The sequence below is a fragment of the Arachis hypogaea genome, chromosome 19 (genome assembly GCF_003086295.3).
Source record: "Arachis hypogaea cultivar Tifrunner chromosome 19, arahy.Tifrunner.gnm2.J5K5, whole genome shotgun sequence".
NCBI lineage: Eukaryota > Viridiplantae > Streptophyta > Magnoliopsida > Fabales > Fabaceae > Arachis > Arachis hypogaea.
The window spans coordinates 150,941,424-150,965,546 of record NC_092054.1 but is presented as its reverse complement, the minus strand read 5'-3'; the positions used below and the strand labels follow the sequence as shown (position 1 = coordinate 150,965,546).

Genomic DNA, 24,123 nt, shown 5'->3' with positions numbered 1-24,123 from the left:
TATATGAATTGAATTTGTGAATAGTTTGGCGAAGGATTTAGAATGATTTTAGGAAGTGAGACAAGATAAGGATTTTTCTTATAATAAAGTGGAGAAAGTATAAGAATGGCAATCTGTAGAAACAATAGAAGATATAAGAGATAGTCACCTAGCATTTTGTATAGAAAAGGAGAATAGAATGAGAAAGGAAGGACTTAAATAGCTCTTAGGTATGCACAAGTTGCGTTAGAAGAATCTAACTCGCGTTTAAGTAAAATCTTCAATCTGAATCGTCACTTTGCAAGCCTTATAAAGTTTTCTACGTTTGGAATTTAAAAATATCTATTAGGTACAAATTTATATAGAATTGAGTTAGCTTTAGACGACAATCAGATAATTATAACTTGAGATATTTACGAAATACTGTTAGTATATTAGACTGATTAGTTACTGTATAATTTTTTATTATGAATTTGTAACAAATTTATCTACCTAATTGAATTTGAATTTTATCTTGTACTGAATTCAAAGAACAAAGCTAGTTTTCTCATCTTTTCATATAACCAAAGAATAAGATTATTCAAATTCAATAATTATAAAATTAATTATGATTATATCTTAAAAAGCTATTTATTGTTAGTTAAGAATTCACTAAAGTTAATATTTTTAAATTTTTAAATTTTAAATTAGATAAATTAATTTTTTAATTATATTATTTTTTATTTTTTATTATAAATTTAAATTTTAAATTATTATAATTTTAATTAATTAATTATGGAATAACGAATATGATTAAAAAAACTCGGATGTTACACTAAAGCCTTTTTATATTCTCCCAATAATGCACTCTTTTAGGTGTTTAAAAATACCCTTTAGATGTTTAGTTAATTAGCTAGTTTTCGTTACTGTGTAATGACAATATATATAATTATTAAATATATATAAAAATTATTTATTAAAATTAATTATTAATATAAAATATATATTAAAATATAAAATATATATTAAAAATAATCTTAATAATATATGTATTTATATACAAATATATAGTTGTTAATTTTAATAACAAATTTTAGTATATAAATAATATTTTGTATAATTAAACAAAGCTATGAGAAGATACACGGAAAAAAAAAAAAAAAAAAGCTATAAGAAATTTCATCTTTCTTGGTGAATGATTCGGTGGTCCTCACTTGTTTTTTCACCAATTGTGGTGAAAACTTAAATCAACGGTTAGATCATTATTAAATTTGATCCAACGGTGGGTTATATTTTGTCAATTATACAATTAATGGTATATGAACTACGGCCCAATAGAATTTGTTATTTCCATAAAAAATTTTGCTGAATCCTAAATTTCACCCACACAAAAAATTGAATTTCATAATTTCCAACTAGTTAAACACACAATTGTCTCCCTTCGTCAACATCAACATCAACATCATTATCTTCTTCTTCACTCTAATATTAACTCTGTTGATGTTTAACTATACATCTCCTAAGTTTCATATTTTACACCTTTACAAGCTTATTTCTTTATCAAATTTACGGCGTATATCTTATCTCTCAATCTCTGCGAGGAAGCAATCTGAATCCCAATGTCTAATGAGGTAGGTTTTTCATCAATCTGAAACCCTAACTCACACTCTTAGGATTAATTTTGATAGATTTCTTGCATCATGCCGTCAAATACCTAGTCTAAATTAATTTGTTCATGTAGGATTATGTAGATGAAACCAATAATGTTGACGGGTTTAACGGGAATTTGGAGAATCCCTTGAGAAACGGTGATGAGCTCCTGGACGACGATATCTTCATGGATGCTAACTTGGCAAATGCAGAAGTTGATGCTTCTGAACCCAATGAAGGTGCCCATTTTGATCAATTGGATGAATCTTATAAGATTGACGGGTGAGAGGACATAGGAAAGACTGAGTTCTTGAATATTGTAGATGTTGATATAAAAAGATATCATTTCAGTGATCTAGGAGTGGCTTTTGATTTCTACAATGCATTTGCCAAGTCAAGGGGATTTAGTGGTCGAAAAAGTAAGACGCGAAAGCATAATGGGATAATCAATCGACAGAATTTTGTTTGTTGTCGCGAGGGCTTCCGACAAAAAAAGGCAGATAATATGCATACCAGAAAACAAGAGCCTAGAGCTGAAACTAGATGTGGCTGTAAGGCAAAGGTTCAGGTGTCATTTGACGTTGTTAGTGGTCGCTGGATTGTTTCAAAATTTTCTGATTTGCATAATCACGACCTTCTTCCTCCAATTTTTACTGCAATGCTTCCTGGTCACAGGAAAATACCTGCTGCAGACATTGAGCAAATAAATATAATGAGGAAGGGTGGATTAGGCACTGCACATATTTTTGCAGCACTCTCAAGCCAATCTGGTGGTCACCACAATGTTCCCTTTTTGCCCAGGGACTTGTACAATCAAGTCGCACAGCAACGTCGACGGTTGAAGGGTGATGCTAGTGCGGCTCTTCAATTTTTGAGGAAGATGAAGTCCATTGATCCTGTCATGGTTATAAGATATGAGGTTGATAGGTTTCACTCGATAAAGAATTTATTTTGGTGTGATGGAATAAGCCAAATGGATTACCAATTGTTTAGTGATGTATTGGCTTTTGACGCTACTTACAAGAAGAACAAATATCATTGTCCACTTGTCATTTTTTCGGGTGTTAATAACCATAACCGCACAGTTGTCTTTGCAGCCGCTCTTGTGTGTGATGAGTCGGAGCAAACATATATTTGGTTGTTAAAAAGTTTGCTGGAAGCAATGAAGGGGAAGGCCCCAATTTCAGTTATCACAGATGGTGCCCTTTCAATGAAAAATGCAATCGAAAATGTTTTTCCTAATGCACATCATCGCCTATGTGCTTGGCACCTTATTCGCAATGCCACGAGTAATGTAGGTAACCCTAGGTTCACATCGCAGTTTAAGAAGTGCATGCTTGGTGATTACGAGGTTGGTGTATTCCGTAGTAAGTGGGATCGGATGGTTGAAGAGTTTGATGTGCAAGACAAGCAATGGATAATTGATATGTATGATAACCGTCATAGTTGGGCAACAGCACATATCCGTGGAAAGTTCTTTGCTGGGTTTAGGACCACTTCTCGATGTGAGGGGTTGCACTCAGTTATTGCAAAGTATGTCAAGTCCAGGTATAATTTAAGAGATTTTGTAGAGCACTTTGATAGATGTGTTGCCTACATTCGTTTCAAAGATAGTCTAGCAGACTTTGAATGTGCACATGGAGTACCTGTGATGCAAACTCATTTATTGTCATTGGAGAAGTCTGCAGCTAATTTATATACAAGAGAGGTATTTTTTCTATTTCGCCCTATTATTATAAGGTCTGGTTCAATGAAAGTGTTAGATTGCATTGATGTTGGTTCTTATATGTTATACACGGTGGTTAAGTATGGTAGTCCTAACGATACATGGCAAGTATCTTTCTGTGATTTACCAATGGAGTTTACTTGCTCCTGTATGAGGATGGAGTCATTTGGCATTCCTTGCGAACACATTCTATCTGTTTTAGTTACACTTGACATTTGTGAATTGCCAAAATGTTTAGTTCTAGATAGGTGGACCAAAAATGTGAAACAACAAATACAAGATACAAGGGGGTTCACTTGGGATTGCTTAAAGTCTACCCAATACTGGTATTTGATGGACTGGTTTAGATTGGTGGCTACACTATCAGCAGGTAAAGATGATAGGTTCAGGAGCATGAGGGATTGGGCAATAAACACAGTGGATAAAATGAAAGCTGATGATATTGCTAGTGCAGTTGCTTCTAGTAGTGCAATTCCTGCCACTCATACAGATCCTCGTGACCCCCCAATTCGTAGAAGAGCTAAGGATCGTGCCGGACAACAGTGTAGTATATGCCGGGAGCTCGGACATAACAAAACTACATGTCCAGATCGGAGTAAGTATGATAGGAGTTCACATGAACGGCATAATCTACCTACAGATGATGATGCATATGAGGCTATGTGGGATGAGGAAGAAGACTTCATTTACGAGGAAGATGAAGGTGAATGTGCGGTAAATTCTAGTTATGAATCTAGCAGAGATCAAGTGAGACATTTCTCAACTTTGATATTTTATTTACTGGCTACTTTGGGATTTTTCATGTGTTGCTCATAAATTTTGTGTTATTTCAGGATATGGAGATAGATGACTCTAATTATGAATTTGGAAATGAGGACGATGGAGCCAATGAAATTAATTAGTCCTATATTATTTTTGTTTCATTTAATTTGTAATGTGTATTACGTATTATTTACTTGTTCCAGCTCAAATTACCTTTGATTTAACCTTTAGTATTTTTTTTTTGTCTTTTTGAAATATGGATATCTTCTATTTAAATACAACACAAATGTGAGAAATTAATCCTGTCTAATTTGGTGTATATTGGGTTTAAGTTCTAACTTTTAATTATGTCTAATTGATTTTTTGTAGTTACTGATTACCAATTTTAGGCTACATTGATGAAAGATGAAAGATGAAAGTTGGGAATAAATATGGTGTTTATGTTAAAATTTGAGGGATTTTTTCATCTTGTCTTTTGTTTTGGGTATTAGTGTTTCATAAGTCTGAATGCTTGGATCTTATATTACTCTTCATATAATAACAAGGATATTCAAATTCATGCACTAGTAACAAGGATCTTATATTACTCTTCATAAGTCTGAATGCTTGGATCTTATATTACCTTTGATTTTTTCATCTTGTCTTTTTCTGCACAACCATATTTTGGCGCCAATATGAGTCCATACAACTTCCTATATCCCATATTATTCCCTATATAACATATGTTTCACAATTCACTATTACACATAGAAGGAAAACCAGTAACAGAAAAAACTCTTCAATGGAATTCCTGAACTTGGAGGCATTTGACATCACCGGCTCTGTTTCACAAGTTTACGGCAGGTAACAACATTAAGATTGCAACTTCAGTGTGTATTTTAATATAAGTTTTTATTTGTTTGGTCCAGGTATACTAACTTATCTAACTATATTGTTCACCATATGCTTGTAGTGATGCTTTTGCCAAGGTTGAAAGCAACCATGACCATGCTGTCCCAGAAAAAATGGTGGAAGTTGGACAAGTTGACAACACCAATGGAACAGAGTCTCTGCGTGGAGAGTCTAAAGAAGGGACACATGCAAACTTCAATTCTAATGGAGTTTCGATTGAGACCCCGCATGATGCACAACAATTGAATGAAGTAGTTGGAGGTGGACAAAACATGCTCTTCGTAGGCTCGCAACACCTGGATCCTTCCCAACACGGCTTTCAGATGTTTAAGGAGAGTTTGGCCACTGGGACGTGCCAACAAGTGGACATGGAGACAAGGCAATTCATGCGGCAGCTGATAAGACTCTTTGAGGTAAAAAATTCAAAATAAAATGATTATTATTATTATTTAATGGCCTGTCATTTACAATGCTCTCTGAAGTTTTTTAAACATTTATATCAAGCCAAATGCTTCATTGTCTTGTAGGAGCAACAAGTTCAAATTAAAGAGCTGAAGGGCTCAGTTGAGAAATTACAGGCTGAGAAAGAACCAAAAAATGATCTTATTGAGAAGCCTGCAGAAGATTTAATATATATTGATTCTGATGACAATTTGGTTTACACAAACAAGGAAGAGAAAACCCCAACTAACTTGGTTCCTTCTGGAATTCATAACATCTCTCCTATAGCTCCCAATACTGAAGAGAATTTAGTGCAAGCTCCAGCCTACACCAATATCATAAGGAATAGGTTGTTCAGGACCCCTTTTACTAGAAAACCCAAAAAGGAGAAGGGAACAGGTTTACCTACAGTTAACAGTGTAGGTAATCAGGGGCCAACCAGGAAAAGCCCTCCGTTGAAGAGGCATTGTGTAGGCCAAGGCTCTCGTCGGACCAATGCTACCACAAAGGTACCTTGTTTAATTTTGTGCTAAACTCAATCACAATCAATAATATAGTTGCATTACTTTGTCTCCATAACTTGTATTAAATATTTTTTTGTGCAGAGCGGGAGAAACAAGTTTAAGGTAACACCTGCAATGGACTTCAATGATGTGCAAGCAAGGATATTTGCATACATCTTCAACAACGGAGTGTATCAAGAGTAAAAATCTGAACTTTATGCGTTTGCAATATCATAAAAAAAGACAATAACCACATAGTCAAATTATAATTATTGATTAATCCATGTGTTTTTGTTGACTCTACAAAGGGAGTATCTGGTGAAGATGGGCGAAATGACAGCTACAAGAAAAATCATGCATAGCCTTCTTCCTGAAAATGATATAGATGAATTGGTCGTGCAAATGCTATGCAAAAACGTGACACTCGCTCAATTTGCTTACCCTGACCCCTACATTTGGTGTCTTCCTCCCACTTTTGCGGTTAGTTAGTCCAATTGCATGAAATATTATGAATATTGTGATCATAACATAGCATATTTTAATAGAGTTTATCAACTATACTCCAATAATTTATTTAACATGAATTTTGATTGATAGGAGGATGTGCATGAGAAAAAGAGTCAAGCACTCATGCAGATGGAGTATATGAACACTTGGATCAAAGCATCAACACAACTGCAATATGTAAGATGACCCTCTCCTTTAAATTCTACAAAATCTTTAATTTGGATACAGTATTGTTTATTGTTACCTTTAAGTTTAAAGGTCCTGTGTATTAAGAGTAATTATGATATGTGAATATCCTATATGCTATCTAATTAATCCAAATTTCAAGATCTATGTGCCAATTGAGGATCTCGGTGCCAATTGGTTTGCGATGGTAATTGGAATGCACCAAGAGGCTTTATATTACCTTGACTCTAATCCACAACCGTACTTGGTTAGAGATAGAAAGGCTCGGATGCGCGACGTTGTAAGGCTTCTTTTCATAAGATCAAAAATTACAAATTAGATGCTTGCTATCAAATAATTTAACCACTCAAAAATTCTTGGTAATTTGTAGGCCAAAATGTTGTTCAAAATAACAAGTGAATGCTTTGACACGGATGAGAAATTTCTACCCCATGGCTTACCAGATTGGCCAATTATAGATGGAAAGGGCATACCAAATTGTCGCAGCGAATAGTTGTTAAGCCACAAAAAAATATTTAGCCGATAGTATAATTAAAGAATAAAACCCAAATCAGCCCCTGACAATTACCTCGAAAGACAACGAGGCCCCTGACAAAAAAAAAATTCACTCATAATTAAATAACATTGTATAGTAATTGTTTGTTGTTACTGCAGTACCAATTCTGCTAGTTGGGTTATTTCATGGATCAACATGGAAAATTAGTTTGATTATGATCTCCCAGGCATGGTGAGCTACCTGGCTTTGATTACTAATTATTATCACTATATTAATCAAGGCAATTTCTTTTATTATTTTATTTGAAAAGATAATTGAGTTTTTCGTGTAAAGAAAAATATTATTCATTGGATTGCAATGGGAGGACATTAAGAATGTTAGAAATTATCCTATCATTTATCCCATCAAATATATATACTAATAGATAACCAAGCTCTAACAAAATATAAATTTCATTAAACAGTTGGAACACAACTTGCTTCGTGCTAAGTTAGCGGTGGACTTGGTTACTAGTCCCTTCAATCAGTTGAAGAATGAGATTCTTAAAGATGCAATTGAGTGGGAGAAGCACCAGGTGGGAGCATGAAGGACCAATACCTAAGCATTTTTTTTGTGGCATATGTAGCCCGTATTATGTAGTTTGCTTTAATTATAAACTAGTTTTATTTTCAAGCTTTAATTATCATCTAATTTTATTTTAGTTGTGCCAGTTTGGATATTATGGGTGTACTTACAAAGGCTTTAACTTTAATTATTATCTATATTATGGATGAATCATTTATTTATCTTTCTCTTTTATTTTATGGCAATCAAAATATTGGTTGGTCAACATTCATTATTCTTAGGAGTTCTTTCATAAAAATGTTATTAAATGCATGCTTTTAATTTTGTAGTTTTATTATATGAAATTTCTCCAAATTTATATCTATTTACTGACTGAAAGACTTGTATGTGAAGTCATGATACTATTTATTTTTAGAGTTCATGAACATATTTTTACAAAACTAAACATGTATTGATTGCCAACTATTTATGTTACTCAGTGACACAATCATATAATTATAAAAGCATTAAGTATTAATTTATGCACAATAGTACATAACATGACATTACATCACAATCCAAGAGTATTAGCAACATGAAATTGTGGCCTTAAGTTGGACATAAAATGAAAGATACTAATTATTGAGTCTTAATTGGATGCATAACAATGTCAGTTACACAGAATTATGAAATTAAATTAAATAGCATAACATAAATAATCAAGCTCTAATTAATGGTCCTTTGTTTTGAGACTCATAACTAGTAGAAGAAATGGATATTATCTATATTAGTGATCCAAAATTTCAAACTGTGCAACCTGGGAAAGAAGATAAAGAAAAATATTTTAGAAACATAAATCTAAGTCACAAAGAACAATGTAACAGTTTCAAATCAGATGTTATATAACTTCAGTGTTGATAATCTATATTATAGCATTAAGAAAAATATAATATTTATTTAAATTGATTTATTTATATTAAAAGAAAGCTCATTTAAGCTTTACATATTATGCAATTCAGAAGAATTATACCAAAGCCTTTCAATTTGTCTTTAACACAATGAATGATAAGTATTATGAGCGAAATTTACTTCATTAACTCACTAAAAACTCAGAATCATTTACCTTCAAAGAAGAATGCATTAATTAATGTAAAGTACTTCAGCAAAGCTGATAATTATATACACAAGGAGATTTGAAGCCAACCCCTCCTCAAGATTTGTATAAGTTCAAAAACAATTGAAGATATATATGAATGCATAATGTATTCTTAGTTAGGTTTTCCGATAAAGTGGAACTAATTTTCAATTTGCAGCATAATAAGCAACACATTATTGCAGGAAGTTAAATTGTAGTAGTTACTTTAAAATCAAAACCAGTTTTAGTTGAAGTCACAATTACAAATAGAATAATCAATAAAAATCATAAGTTAAACATGAAGTGACAAAATGAAAAATACAAAGAACAGTGTTAGTGTTATCTCATAGAGGTGAAGCTTTTTTGGTCTACTGCTAAGTCATGGAGATAGAGGAGTTTGCTAGATTTGGTCCACCACTGTAATGTAGAAAAACTATCTTCTCGTCCACCACAACAAAAACTACAAAATTAGAAAATTTTGTGTCAAAACCGAACAGGGGACAATTCAGATAATGGGAACGGGTAGTGCAAAAGAGAGCATTTCTAGAACAATCGATGAGTCAACAATACTCGTCGCCACTATCGTCCCCATATAGGTGACTGTCTTCCACCGATGCTATGCACCCAACAAGAATACAGTTTCGACAGTTTTCTCCTTATCTAAAGTCGTTAATAATTTAACATTGCTTGCAGTTGATAAATAATAATCTAATTACATAAGTAAATAATGCTAGAAATAACCTAATTTTAGGCTAGGTATTTGATGGCATGATGCAAGAAATCTATCAAAATTAATCCTAAGAGTGTGACTTAGGGTTTCAGATTAATGAAAAACCTACCTCATTAGACATTGGGATTCAGATTGCTTCCTCGCAGAGATTGAGAGATAAGATATACACCATAAATTTGATAAAGAAATAAGCTTGTAAGGGTGTAAAATATGAAACTTAGGAGATGCATAGTTGAACATCAACAGAATTAATATTAGAGTGAAGAAGAAGATAATGATGTTGATGTTGATGTTGACGAAGGGAGACAATTGTGTGTTTAACTAGTTGGAAATTATGAAATTCAATTTTGTGTGTGGGTGAAATTTAGGATTCAGCAAAATTTTTTATGGAAATAACAAATTCTATTGGGCCGTAGTTCATATACCATTAATTGCAAAAAAAAAAATTGATTATAATTGACAAAATATAACCCACCGTTGGATCAAATTTAATAATGATCTAACCGTTGATTTAAGTTTTCACCACAATTGGTGAAAAAACAAGTGAGGACCACCGAATCATTTACCATCTTTCAGCGTCATGCTCTCTTTTTTTTCTTTTCTTTTTCGTTTTGGCCTTTTCTTATCTAACTTTTGGCTCTTTTAAAAGAGTATGACAACAAGGGTAGCACTCTCTTAGCGATGTCCACATTTATTTGACCACCAAATAAAGAAACATAATGCTAATCTTCTCAACTATTTAAGGAAATACATTCGCCCCGGCCCTTATATATGATGATTATCATTTATATTGGAAAGGAGCCACTTCGATAAAGACATTTAAAATATTTTTTTTAAAGATATTTTTTAATAATTAAAATTTAACATATATAATTGATTAAATCGTGTTATTTTTATCAAAATTATACAGGATAAATTAATTTGACAAAAAAATAGTGAATCAAATTTTGAATTGGTCTAAATTAATATTATCTTTTATAAAAAAATAACTATAATATCCCTATTATAAAAAATGACTAAAATATTTTTATTATATATATTTTAATTTTGAGAGAATTCTAAATTCTAGCCATTTTTTTCTTTGTCGTCATAGGATTTAGAGTTTTCAAAATATATATATATATATATATATATATATATATATATATATATATATATATATAAAATAGAGATATTTTAGTTATTTTTTATAATAAAAATATTGTAGTAATTTTTCATAAAAAAATATTAATTTATACCAATTCAAAATTTAATTTATTAAATTTTTAGCTAAACTAATTTATCTGGTCTAATTTTAATAAAAATAACATAATTTAATTAATATTTAATTATATATGTTAAATTTTAATTTTTAAAAAACATCTTAAAAAAATATTTTTGACATCTTTATATAAATAACTCCAATATTAAAAACTACGATATCACTCTTTCTTTTCCTGCTCATTTTTACGCAAAAATAAACACGTAACAACTCCTTCCATTTTCTGTGTAACTTCAAATTTTGATTTCTCTTCTGGCAGAAGAGGAATCTGAAACGGTGAAACCTTTACATGCATAATCTACTGTAGAGGTCCTTGATTTGGAGTTGAAACACCGATAAAATGTATATATGTTCAATAAAATTAGATGAATTTAATTCAACCTTAAACATTCTTAAAGGATGAGAACTGTCTGACATCTATAAAAACTATCAAAATTATATCTTTGATAGACGTAAAGTTTATAATACAGTAATGTTAAAAAACAAAAAAAAAAGTCAAACTTTATTTTATTTAATATTATTAATTATAATAATTAATAAATATTAAATAAAATAAATTTTGACTAAATTTTTTTTGTTACTAAATATTTTCGTTGATAATAATTATCTTATAAGTATAATTATTCATTAATTGATTATCACTTTGTTGAAAACGAAATCATTACAATCAATTAACCAATAAAGTATGTCGTTGTGTACGGACATAAGCATTCAACTTCAGTACGCCATTTGTTGAGATATATATATATATATATATATATATAATGGATGTCCCTATTGAGGGGACTTACACTTAGTTGCATACTTTAGTATATTTATATAAGAAATGTTAGGACATTATTAATTTTTTAATATTAACGAATATTGACTCAATATTTTATTTTTATATTATTAAAATTTAAATTTAAAATTTAAAATATAACACTTAAGATTTAAAATTTACAAAATATTAATAAAAATTAATAAATTTTATTAGTCATATAATATTTATTAAAAATATAATTATTTATATTATTTTTTTATCCAATTAAATTTTAAAAAAAATGATATTATAACATAATATCAGAATTTAATGTGGATGGAGAGTTGGATCTAATGTTATATCTGTATTGGGGTTTGATGAGACAAAGAATAATTGAGAACTAGAGAAGTTTTCCTTGAAACTAGCTAGGCGTGAAGCAATGGAAGAGCTGAATTAATAATGCAAAGCAATGAATGAAAGTGTTTGCGTTTGTAGCTTTAATTAATTAGGATGAGATAATGCTTATTATTGCAGTGACTGATTGCTTTGGTGGTCTTCACATTCCATACTCTTTCTTTTTTATGATACACACAACTTTAGTGCTTTCCTCTTCAGCAATCCATATAACTTGTACTTCCTTTGCTCTACATCAGCCCTCTGTACTTATCGTTCTACATTATTGATTCATATTACTTAACTCTCCTTCTCTAGCTAATTGTATTGGAATGGTAAATATATATCCATCTAGATGATTCAAGACATATATTATTATATAGAGAACTTTTATATATTATTTATTTCTTGTTACTTCTTCCATTCTATCAAATAAAAAGGAATTGATATGAGTATTATATATATGTGAGTCTAAATTAAAAGAGTGTGTTAGTTATAAAATTAGTTATGTTTAAGTGATATGAGTTATCAATACGTTTTGTCATTTTGTGTGTCATGCAAAATTCATGAGCTTGAGGTCAGGTGTAACTTCCCATATAGAGATGATCTATATGAGATGGTCTCTATTATCATCATGACATTCTAACATCCACGTGGACCTACCAAAGCCCTAATTTTCTGCTTTCATCTCTACTTGTACTTTGTTTTCAATAATTATGTTGCTCCCCATGATCTTATAAATATTTGAGCAATCACACACACATATATATATATATAGTGTTTTTAAAATATGTCTTTTGATTTTTTTTTTCTATTTAGTAGTTACAAATTATATATTCATGTAAAAATAATAGATGAAAATCGATTTAAATGATAGACTAAATTATTTAATATAACACTCTCAATATTTTAATTATTATTTTAATAATATAGAAAGATATTTTTACGTAAGTAATCACTAAATCAAATCATTATTTCCTTTTTATTTTGGAATTTTTGTCAAAGAAGTGCACTTCCTTTTGTGAGCATAAATTAAAGCATAGTGAATTAGTTATATATATACTCTTACTTTTTCATGAATTAATATGTTTATTAACAATTTAGCATTATATATATTTGGTGATCCTCACTTGTCTCATCAGGAACTTAGCATGCGTTACTCCAAGTGATGACCAGTATATCTGATTCTTTATTACCAATTTTTTAGATGCATTCATTAAAGGTTAATGCAAGAAATGGGAACTGGTATGGGACAAACAAACATTTGACGATCGACCAATAGTCTTGACTTTTGGATCAAAAGATAATATTTACGAGATTTGAATTCTAAAATGTGTTCAACTTTTTATGTTAATTAAGTAGGATTTTGATATCTAAGAGCGAATATTTTTTTTACATTTTATCAATTTTTACAATTACACATATACACAAATCAGTTTAGTTTACATCCTTAACTATATTATACAGAATCTTGCACACACATTAACAGAAAAGGAATATTAAAGAGCCATCAAAATATATTATTTTTTATTATTAGTTAGCTATTAATGATTAAAAATAGGTGAAAACTCAAGTGAAGTCGACTTCACGTGAAGTTGATACTGAGAGTGCTTAGATGATTTGACTGATTTGATTGAATTTTCATCTAACGACTATCAGCTATCGACTTCACGTAAAGTCAACTGCACCTGAGTTTCCACCTTAAAAATATGTTGTTAGATGGATTAGTTTTTGATTTGTTAGGTTGAAGGATATATGGACAACTAAAAAAAAGTGTTTTATTAAATTATTAGACTAAAAAAATTGAGTTAATGATTAAGTGATGACAAAAAATAATAAATTTTGATAATTTTTTAATAATTTTAAATAAAAAATATGTATATATATAACAAAAAAAATTAAAATACTATCAAAATTTATTATTTTTAACCAACACATTAGTCTAATATTTTTATTCTTGCAATCTAATATTTTTTTAATTCATACTTTTAAATATTGTTAAGTAGCTGGTCTTATTTTCAACTCATACTTTTAAATATGGCTAAGTAATTGATCCTGTAGCATTCTTCTATACAGCTTTATATCTAAATAAACAACATATTATTACTATATCATCCGGACATTTAGTATTTTCATTTTTCAAACAATAACTTCTCTCCGCCCATATTTCGTCATGTCTATTGACTCGGCCTTCCAATTACAAGGCTAAAAGCTCAAATAATTTGCAAAAGGCGAAAGCTAGCACACACAGCTTTTTTATTTTATTTTTGTTAAAATGAAAAGGACAACCAAAGATTGATAGATAGTATATTTTATTAATAGAAAAATCTTACTTTTTTTTCAATAGTAACCAAAATTTCATCCATAAATACCATTGAATTGTAACGTGTGTCCTCCACACTTTAATTATTCTTCATCATCCATTATTTTTCAATTTTCATGGCATCTAGTCATAGTAATAATAATCATAATAGTTCACCCGTTAATAACAAAACTAAATTTGTAGTGAGTGACCTTGAGCAACAACAATTATCAAGAGACCCAGAAAATGAAGAAGAAGCAAATAAGAAGGAGGAATTTGATTACTCAAAAAGATCCCAGTGGTTGCGTGCAGCAGTGCTGGGAGCGAACGACGGGTTGGTGTCGACGGCGGCTCTGATGATGGGAGTGGGAGCAGTGAGGGAAGACATGAAGGCCATGGTGTTGTCGGGTTTCGCAGGCCTTGTGGCAGGGGCATGTAGCATGGCCATTGGTGAGTTTGTTTCTGTGTATTCACAGTTAGACATAGAGATTGCTCAAATGAAGAGACGACAACAACAAGAAGATGAGAAAGAGAAAAAGGGTTTACCGAACCCTTTGCAAGCAGCGGCAGCATCAGCTTTTGCGTTCTCGGTTGGTGCAATGGTTCCTCTTCTTGCGGCATCTTTTGTAAGGGACTATAAGCTCAGGTTGGGACTTATTTTGGGGTCAGTTAGTTTTGCTTTGATTTTGTTTGGTTGCTTGGCTGCCACTCTTGGTAAGGCTCCTCCATTTAGATCTTGTGTTAGGGTCTTCCTTGGTGGTTGGTTAGCCATGGCTATAACTTTTGGCCTAACCAAGTTGATTGGTTCAAGTGTCTTTTAGCTACTACATTTTCTCACACAAATTTTTCTTGCTAACTCGGTGCCTAATTACATGTTAAAGGTGAATCATGTGTATTCTGTTATGTGTACATATATTATTGTATAGAAGATATTCTATTTACTATTGAATAAAATATAGAACTCACTTTAAATTGATGAGTTCATATGATCATATCACATTAAATTATAAATAGAATATGAGCTGGTATAATATCTCATACTATATATATTCGGTGATTACTCACATAAAATTATTTTTACGTAAAAAAAAAATTATTAAATAATAATTTAATGTATTAAATCATTTAACCGTTGTTAAGTATGGTCATTTTTATATACCGAGTGGTTATCACATGCCCTACTTTTGCTTTAGAGAGGCCCCTTAAGGGTGTGTGTGGTTGAGAGAATTATAAATAATTTTCAAAAATTTTAAAATAAAAATATCATATTTTCATGTTTGGTTCAAAATTTAAAAAGCTATTCTTAAATAAATTTAATTTCAGAAAATCAAAATACTATAATTTCAATTCCCACATTTTTTCTGGATGTATTTAATTTTCAAGAGAATGAAATTTGAATAATAAAATAATATTTAAACTACACACCCACACCCCCCTCAGGATTTTTGTTTTACCCTGCTTTTTGCCTTTTTCTTCTTTACATATTAAAAACAAATCTTGGCTTCATGAGTTGGCTTCAGTTATGGAAGTCTATTAATCTTGTACGTTATGGAAACTGGGTGGTCTTCTTTACATATTAAAAACAAACCTTGGCTTCATGAGTTGGCTTCAGTTATGGAAGTCTATTAATCTTATACGTTATGGAAACTAGGTGGGAAGTGCCCCTCTTCTGAACAATAGCAGCCAAATGAGGAAGCTTAAACCCATGCTTTAAAAAAAAAATTTACCCCTACTACAAACAAAATTATTGGAAGCATCAGAAAAGAATTTTACCCCTACTACAAACAAAACTATTGGAAGCATCGTTCACCCATTAACAAATTAAATAGGGTTTTAGCTACGCTAAGCTTGCCTTGATGAGAATGGATCACAACGAAACATGGCAATCATAAGGAAACGATGATGATTATGTGGAGCCTAGTCACCCTGCTAGGCTGCTATTCAATAAAGGCGGCGAATGATGATGTAGTTGACTCAAAGTCTTAAGTTTCTACAAATGAATATGGTCAGACACTAATGAAATGTTTGCCCAAAAAGATTTCACATTTGATAAACATGCTGATATATTCAGAAACATAAACAAAATTTCATACTCCACATGGGAAAAAAGTGTCTCAAATACAAAGGGAAATATAACAAGAATTTTACAGCCAGTGCCACAGAAACAAAAGCTGATTATTTCTTCAGTCACGCAATAATTACTCCCGTAAAATTTTAGCTTCGCCTCGGTGAACAATCGCAACAAATTAGAACAATTTGTCAGCTTCAGCAAATATATCAAACTGTGTAGACCTTTTTTGCTTCTGTGTATACCACAAACCTATATATATAATAGTAATTCACAAAATTTGAACCTTGATATCGTACCATTTCTCACCATTTTAGCCTGAAATTCCCGGATGACAAAGTAAAGGAGTCACTAGTGCAACATGTACCATTTACTTTCAATGCTCCTTATCTTAGTCATTGCAACATCTTTATTGGTCTCCATGGTGGATCCAACCACTTCCTCACATGAACCCTTCAAAGTCTTGTACAGAAATAATTCATAGAAACCATCTTGTGCTGAAATGAATGTTTCAGTGCCCACAAAACAAGTCTCTGCTCATTGAATCTTGAAAACATTCTTTAATTTCACAACAAGCCTCCATTCTTCAGTGCTTAGATCATCCTGTATCAATCGATAGATTCAGTTTTATGGTACTAGTACTTGAAAAAACCCATAAAGAAATTATTAAAATATACGAGCTGCAACTGACGCATTTACTTATAGCTTACCCGATAATTAGCTTTGAGTATGTCGATAGACCTCCGCGAAATATGGCTTACAAGTTCGTCATCTATCTCAAAATGCCTCCCAAACATTTTCTGTTGCTCCTCAGGATTGCTACCAACAATCTGTAAACCCAATTGGATATGATTGTAAGACCAAAACAAAGGGAACTAAAAAAATATACTAATAAACAAATAAAGAAATAAAATGCACTCCCCTTTCCCGGCCACTTATCCTTTATTTCTACTCTCTCACCGACACAGCCAAAAACTGACCACAGGTAAGGCTTAAATTGTCTTGAGACATTTTGTACCAGTATAATAAATAAAACTATCACACACCAAATAATTTTAAACAGCTTCTACGGGGGCACCCCATACATATACATTTAATTCCATTTTAAAACTTCGTAAGCCATGGAAAATCGATTTTCTGTAGGCATACGTACCTTAATAGCTACTTTGAGCCCCTTCTTTGCATAATCAACTGGCTTGTGGTTATTTTCAATGGAGGCAATGCGGCCAATATCAATGAAGTCTCTAGAAGGAATACAAATTGGAGTCCCAATCTGTCAAATAGAAGATATTACATACAAACTCAGAAACCATGAATCACGAAACAAAACAAAACAAAATTAACAAGGTTCCCTCATTATACTAACCCTAGAACCCAAAAAGATAAAGTCGGTTTTAATGGTAAGAAAATTCTTTCAAGTCAAGGTTAGAAAAATCTCAATCAGAGCAACAGTTGGGTTGACTGAGATCATTCCCAAAAATAATGATGCAAACATGAAACATAAGGACATGCAGGAATGAATAAGCAATCTTATCTGGAAATAATCATTTTCATTCTACTGTTCCTACTTCTGCATTTTAAAACTATTCAATAAAGAATATCCTTAACGTATGCTACAAATAAAGAAATATAACTGAAAATTTGTTTGCCAACAAGAACCCTAAACCCAAGAAAAGTGTTCCCTTTTTTTTTTTTCTGAGAATTGATAATAAAGCTACTCAACAGTCAACACATATAATGCAGTAATATTGAGAAGTTTCCGGAATAGAAGAGGAGTACCCTTGCAATGCCTTCAAGAACATCAACTCCCAAAACAATTGGATCCTTCTTGTTGAAAACACAGTTTGGTAAAATTTTCAGAACACATGGGAAGACTGCCTCATCGGCAGATTCCTTCTTTTTCTCTTCCTTAATGTTATCGATATAGGCCTTAAATTGATCAAACAAATGATAAATGATATCAGCGATAAAAATTTTCACACCCAGTTCTTCTGCAAGGTCCCTAGCCTCGGGAGTGACTTTGACATCAAATGCCAATATAGCGGCATATTCTCGTTTCTTTTCAAGCATTACGCTTGCCTTCATAACATCCTTTTTATGCACAGGGCCAATGCTTATACCACTAACGGGAATATTCACTTCTGGTGTTTTTAAAAACTCCAGCAATGCTTCCAAAGAACCAAGGGTAGATGCCTGTACACAAACTCCCTCACCACTCCTGTCAATCCTGCTCATGACTGATCGCATGTCTTCCATTGCAGATTCTTTAATATCGTCCAAATCATCATCAGGCTTCACAACATATAAACCAGTTCCAGCAATAGCATGTTCAAGCCCCTGAAATATAATGCAAAATAAGATAAAAATATTTACAATTTATGAACACAGGAACCATTGAGACATTATGAGGAAAAATTAGGATGAAAAGAAGTCTGATCAACATCACCAAGTACCTGGGCAGTGATCTTTATACCCATTGCAGCTTTGATTTCTTTGTGATGAAGAAATGTACCCTGGAATTATATCATCATTACTAAGCTGTAGAATATATGTCTGAATAGAGTACAATGTTCAAATGTATAGAAGAAATTGGATTATTGACTTCGAGAATGAGACATGGAAATGATTGGTTCAGGTAACAAATTTAACTTGTTTTGTTATAGAATTAACATAGTTGCAAAAAAGCAACAAGAAATAAAAAGTATAAGAAAAGACCGAACCTTAACACGGAGTTCCTTCATTGGATGCGGTGTGAGTAAAGCTCGAATTGTTGTTACAATTGGCCCCTATAATAGAAAACTTCATTAGCCAAAGCAAGAGAGCATGTAGTTAGGATAATGCCAGAGATTGTGACACTTGCCTGCATTCCACAGACAACTATTTGGTCTCCTTCATGAAGAACACCATTAACTAAAACAACATCAATAGTAGTTCCATGGCCTTCAACAACCTTGACCTCCAAGACAGTGCACTGGCAGCCACAATCGAACAACAATCAGGCCACTGGAGTTAAGTCAACTTAAAAAGCAATAAGCCAGTATTACATATTATGAGACAACACAGCTAACCTGCACTTCATCACTATAAGTAAGTTTTTCAGCCATTGTTTTTTGGGTCCATTGAACCAACAGTAACAACAAATCAGGGATTCCTTCACCACTGAAACATCAAACACTCCAAATATCAATAAAACACCCACCCAATAATCATTAAAAAAAAATTCATAGAACTACCCTAGATACCACTGGAGGAGATGATACGAAATGGTAAGAGGCTCAACTAAAGGCCCTCCAAAACAATCCATAGTAACAGTGTCAACCATTACTAAAACCTTTTGTTCCACGCCACCAGGGGTATTATGGCTACAGGGCTACCACAGTTACCTTATTGCACTTGTAGGTACAATGTTGAATGTTTCTCCCATTTCCTTGTTTTTATAATACAACTCGGTATTTAGTCCCTGTTCCTTCAATTGAGTAATAATCTAGCAAAGAAACAAAAGAAACATTAGGCTGGGGCTGTGGCAGACAATAGTCAAAATTGTCTAGTAAAACAAAAAGTATACAAAGAGAAACATTTTAAAACCTGGACGAGCCTGTGATTGAACTCATTTTGAACATCCTTGGTTTGTTGTTTCATCGCTTTGATAATTGGAGCATTGCGACATGTTTTCCACCCATAAAGCCTGTCAACCTGCAATGTTGGAAGAACAATATGACATAAATAAGCATTGATAATATCAGAAGAATTTAAGTATCAACTCAAAATTTGGAGACAAAAACCTCACCTTATTCAAGGCCACAATGAATTCTGTATTCCTCATTTTTAATAGATTGAGTGATTCAATTGTCTGTTGCTCTAAGCCATGCATAATGTCTACAACCAAAATTGCAATATCACATAGCCCTGAACCCCGAGACCTTAAGTTAGTAAATGATTCGTGCCCTGGCGTATCAATAACCAGTAGACCAGGAACTTTTAGTTTTGCATCAGCTTTCAATTCCTTAGTTCTTTCACGTATGTTGTCCGCAGGGAAGTATGTTGCACCAATCTGCTGTGTGATACCACCGGCCTCACCCTCTTGAACATTAGTACCTCGAATGCAATCCAGCAGCTTAGTTTTACCAGTATCCACATGCCCCATGATACAGCAAATTGGAGAACGGAGGTTCTCTCCACTCGTCTTAGGAGACACAGAGGACTTTTGCATTTCTTTTGACTGAGTAATAGGTTCCCTTGGCAAAACAGATTTTGGTGGTTCTGAGTTATTCTTGTCAGCAACAAGCTTTCTATCTATAATTTCTTCGGTCACAGGCTTAGAAATTGTTTTCTTTGTTGCAGCTGTTATATAAGATAATCCAGCCAAAAAAAGAAAAAAGTATAGTTAAAAATCAATATATATATTTTCCAATTTAAGCAAGATTATAAACCAAAAACCCTTCAATTCAACCCCACACACTTCAAAACCATTCCTAATAATAATAGGTAAGGAGAGGTTGGATGCATGCTCCGTGGCATTTAACATAAACACACAGAAAGAAGTTATTCTGCGTTTGCACACAATTACAGAAAGAAGATAGGTAATGCACATGCAGCAGGAGGATCTATCGTTGTAAGCATTTCAAAATCAGACAAACAAAATCATATTCATAAAGTACACCATAAAAAGAGGTTTGGCATGAATTCATCTGCCAGTTGAATCCCAATAGCCCACTTTAGTGGCAGCAAGTGGCATCATAAACATAATCAAGAAGGCACTTGCTGACCAAAACCCACAAACCAAAACCTGATACTGGATCCAAAATTCAAAGATTCTCCACTTTTTAACTTTCTATTCCCATACATCATACTATATTCTTGGAATTAAAAAATCACATTACTTTCAATCATCAAAGAAATATCAGATATACAAATCTTACCAGCATTGTTCATAGTTACAGCAGTCTTTGTCTCCTTTTTGGCAACTGGTACAAGCTCAGAATCTTCATCAGCAAATGCACCCTTGGCATTCAGATTAACATCATCCCAGCTTTTTGCATCCCATTCATCCTCTTCTTCATCATCATCTACTCCATTGTCTTCAGCAGCTTCCAGAGGTTCAACTTTCTCCTCCACCTGCTCTACCACGGTTTCTTCAACCTTTTCTGGTTCGTCTGAACCTGCATCAGTGACTGTCTCTTCCTTTGCTTCAAGACTTTCAGCCGTCTCAACGGCAGCGGTGGCAGGGGCAGCAGCACCATTCTGCTGATGATGGGTTGGTTTCGACTTCTTTGTCTGATATATAGGCCTTTTGGCTGGTGCACCAGAGTCCCCACCAGGGACAGTCACACCTCCTGTGCTATTAAGAAACTGCTTCCTCATTAACTCCAAGCGGCGAGCCTCCTCTTTCTGCTTACCAGTTAGCAGTTTACCTTCTTGCTTCTTTCTCTGGAGCTTCTCCTTTTCTTTCTCCTTCTTCCTGCGTCTAGCTTCTTCAGCCTGTCTCTCAAGTTCTTCCTGCCTACGTCGCTCCTCTTCTTCCTTCCTTAACCTCTCCTCCAATTCTTTCTTCTGCCTTTCTTCAGCCTCCTTCCTTCGAGCTAATGCCTCTTGCATCTCCCTAACATGCTTGGGTATTTTCTTGTTGTCGACTGCTTTGGCCTTTGAATCATTCTTCTTAGCTTCAGCAGGCTCGGCCTTAACTTCTTTAGCTTCATTTTCTGCTGCAGTTCCAGCAGCTGCAGCTGCTGCTGCTGCTGCCTTCTTCTCCTTTTCCTTTTCCTTCTTCTTTTTCTTCTTCTTTGCAGCAGCTGATTCTACTGTCTCCTCTTCCCCCTCCTTTTCACCCGCAGCATCAGTAGCAGGTCCTGATTCCGAAGCAGGCTGAGCCTTATCATCCTGCTGAACTTTATCATCCTGGGATTGAGGAGCAGAAGGTTTAGCTGTTGGAGGGCCCTCACCAAGCTCCGCGAGAATCGCATCTAAATCTTCCTCCTCTTGAGCAGTTCTTCCACTCTTGTTTTTCTTCTTCTTCTTATTTTTGGAGGTTTCAGTGACTCCACTCTTATTTACATTGTTGTCAACATCTGCACTACTAACTCCAACACTAGGTTGCTCAGGCTCAACAGTTTCATCACATGGTTTGGCACTAGTTTTCTTTTAGAAGACTTCTTCTTACCCGAAAACGCAACCAAAACATCATCTTCATCCTCACCATCTCTAGTAGGCTCAGCTACAGAATCATCTTCTTCATCGGCAAAAGCTGAACTAAATGAAGCCTTCTTCGTAGACTTTGATGACTTCTTTTTCTTACCAGAGAAGGTAATTGGCATGTCCTTACCATCCTCATCTTCCTCCTTTTCATTCTTAGCCTCCTCCCCATCATCAATATCACCAAAACTAGCTGCTGAAAATGCAGCAACACCACCCTTCCTGCCACCTTTAGAAGACTTCTTCTTCCCAGTAAAAGCAATAACTGGTTCATCCTCACCTCCACCACTATCCACCACCTCCTCACCATCATCAAAGGCCGAGGCAGAGAATGAACTGCCTTTCTTCGATCCCTTTGATGGCTTCTTCTTACCCGAAAAACTAACCACCAGCTCATCCTCCTCCCCACCATCATTATCACCATCATCAATAGCATCAAAAGCTGAGGCACTGAACACACTGCCACCACCTTTTTTCGAGCCCTTAGAAGGCTTCTTCTTCCCTGTAAAACTAACCACAGCCTCCTCGTCCTCCTCCTCCTCCTTGGCGTCACCACCCTCACCAGTTATCCCTGATTTGTCATCATCTTCATCATCACCACCATCACCGTCATCATCACCAAGCAAGCCAAAACCAGATGCAGCAGCGAACACACTGCCTCCACCACCTTTCTTAGATTTACCCTTCTTCTTCTTCCCAGCAAACACAATCCCAGCATCCTCATCCTCATCATCGTCCCCAGCCGCACTAATTGCCACATCATCGTCATCTTCTTCGTCGTCCTTACCCTTTGCCTTAGCTTTGGCATTATCCTTTTTGCCCTTCTTCTTGGCAGCTGGTGGTGCCACAGGCTGCGGCTCCTCGGAGAGGTCACCGATGTCATACTCATTATCGTCGACAACGACCTTCTTCTTCGATTTGCCGCCTCCCTGTGATGCAGCAGGCACGTTATCGTCGTCGCGTGCCGTAGGCTTCTTCCTACCCATATCCGATTGTTAGGGTTTCCTTCGTCCTCTTATCCTCCTCCTCCTCCGTCCCCTATCACGGGAATTAGAGTCGGCGCGTGTCAAAAGGACAAACGAAATCTCGTTCCTCTAATAACGGGGAATTTAGAATCGGATCATCAATAACAAGATCGCTTAAAACAAAGAACGAATTGGATGGGCGTGGGGGATGAAGAATGAAAGAATCTGTTCCTTACCGAGATGAAGCAAAGCTTGAAGTCTACGCAGCGTAGAGGAATGTGTGTGAGAGTAGCGGGGCAGGGTCTAAATGCAACAATAATGGAAGAGGCTGGAAAGAACAAGGAAGAAGGAAGTCACAGCTAAAATTCAACAAAACCAGTGAAACTCATGCGGGTAACACAGTACTCTGGAGTCTGGAAAGACCAATAAATGCCTCTTTAGGGTTCTCAATTTGTTTCTTTTTATTTATAGGCCCAATCCTAAGCCCATAGAATTGCACAAAACACGGCCCATATTTAACCCCATTCCGTTCGGTTGGTACATATCCTTGCTTGACTCAGAAAACAGAAAAGATAGAGCTGTACCCGGTTCAAATTCTCATGGAAGAATATAGAGTCATGTTAATTGTGTGTACGGTCATATAGTGTGTGTGAGTGTGTTGTGTGCATAGTTGAC

General features: G+C 33.9%; 2 protein-coding genes and 1 pseudogene across 2 annotated transcripts; 2 read left to right on the top strand and 1 right to left on the bottom strand.

Moving 5' to 3' along the window:
* Nucleotides 1–1,577: 1,577 nt before the first annotated feature.
* On the top strand, nt 1,578–4,236 carry LOC112779080 (protein FAR1-RELATED SEQUENCE 5-like). Its single transcript, XM_025823338.1, has 4 exons — nt 1,578–1,589; nt 1,700–1,890; nt 1,960–4,048; nt 4,168–4,236. The coding sequence occupies exons 1-4, from the start codon at nt 1,578–1,580 to the stop codon at nt 4,234–4,236; spliced, it is 2,361 nt and encodes a 786-aa protein (XP_025679123.1).
* Nucleotides 4,237–14,112: 9,876 nt separating this feature from the next.
* Nucleotides 14,113–15,223, top strand: LOC112775042 (vacuolar iron transporter homolog 2-like). The gene has a single exon (XM_025818516.3). The coding sequence runs from the start codon at nt 14,364–14,366 to the stop codon at nt 15,045–15,047; it is 684 nt and encodes a 227-aa protein (XP_025674301.1). The 5' UTR covers nt 14,113–14,363; the 3' UTR covers nt 15,048–15,223.
* A 1,048-nt stretch (nt 15,224–16,271) lies between these two features.
* Nucleotides 16,272–23,881, bottom strand: LOC112779680 (uncharacterized; annotated as a pseudogene).
* Between the last annotated feature and the right edge of the window lie 242 nt (nt 23,882–24,123).

What these genes read in the sequence shown, in the direction of transcription:
- LOC112775042 (XM_025818516.3), top strand. Translation starts at nt 14,364, where the DNA reads ATGGCATCTAGTCATAGTAATAATAATCATAATAGTTCACCCGTTAAT.
- LOC112779080 (XM_025823338.1), top strand. An exon ending in GAATCTTATAAGATTGACGG is followed by an intron (nt 1,891 to 1,959) that starts GTGAGAGGACAT and finishes ATATCATTTCAG; the next exon opens with TGATCTAGGAGTGGCTTTTG. An exon ending in AAGATGAAGGTGAATGTGCG is followed by an intron (nt 4,049 to 4,167) that starts GTAAATTCTAGT and finishes GTGTTATTTCAG; the next exon opens with GATATGGAGATAGATGACTC.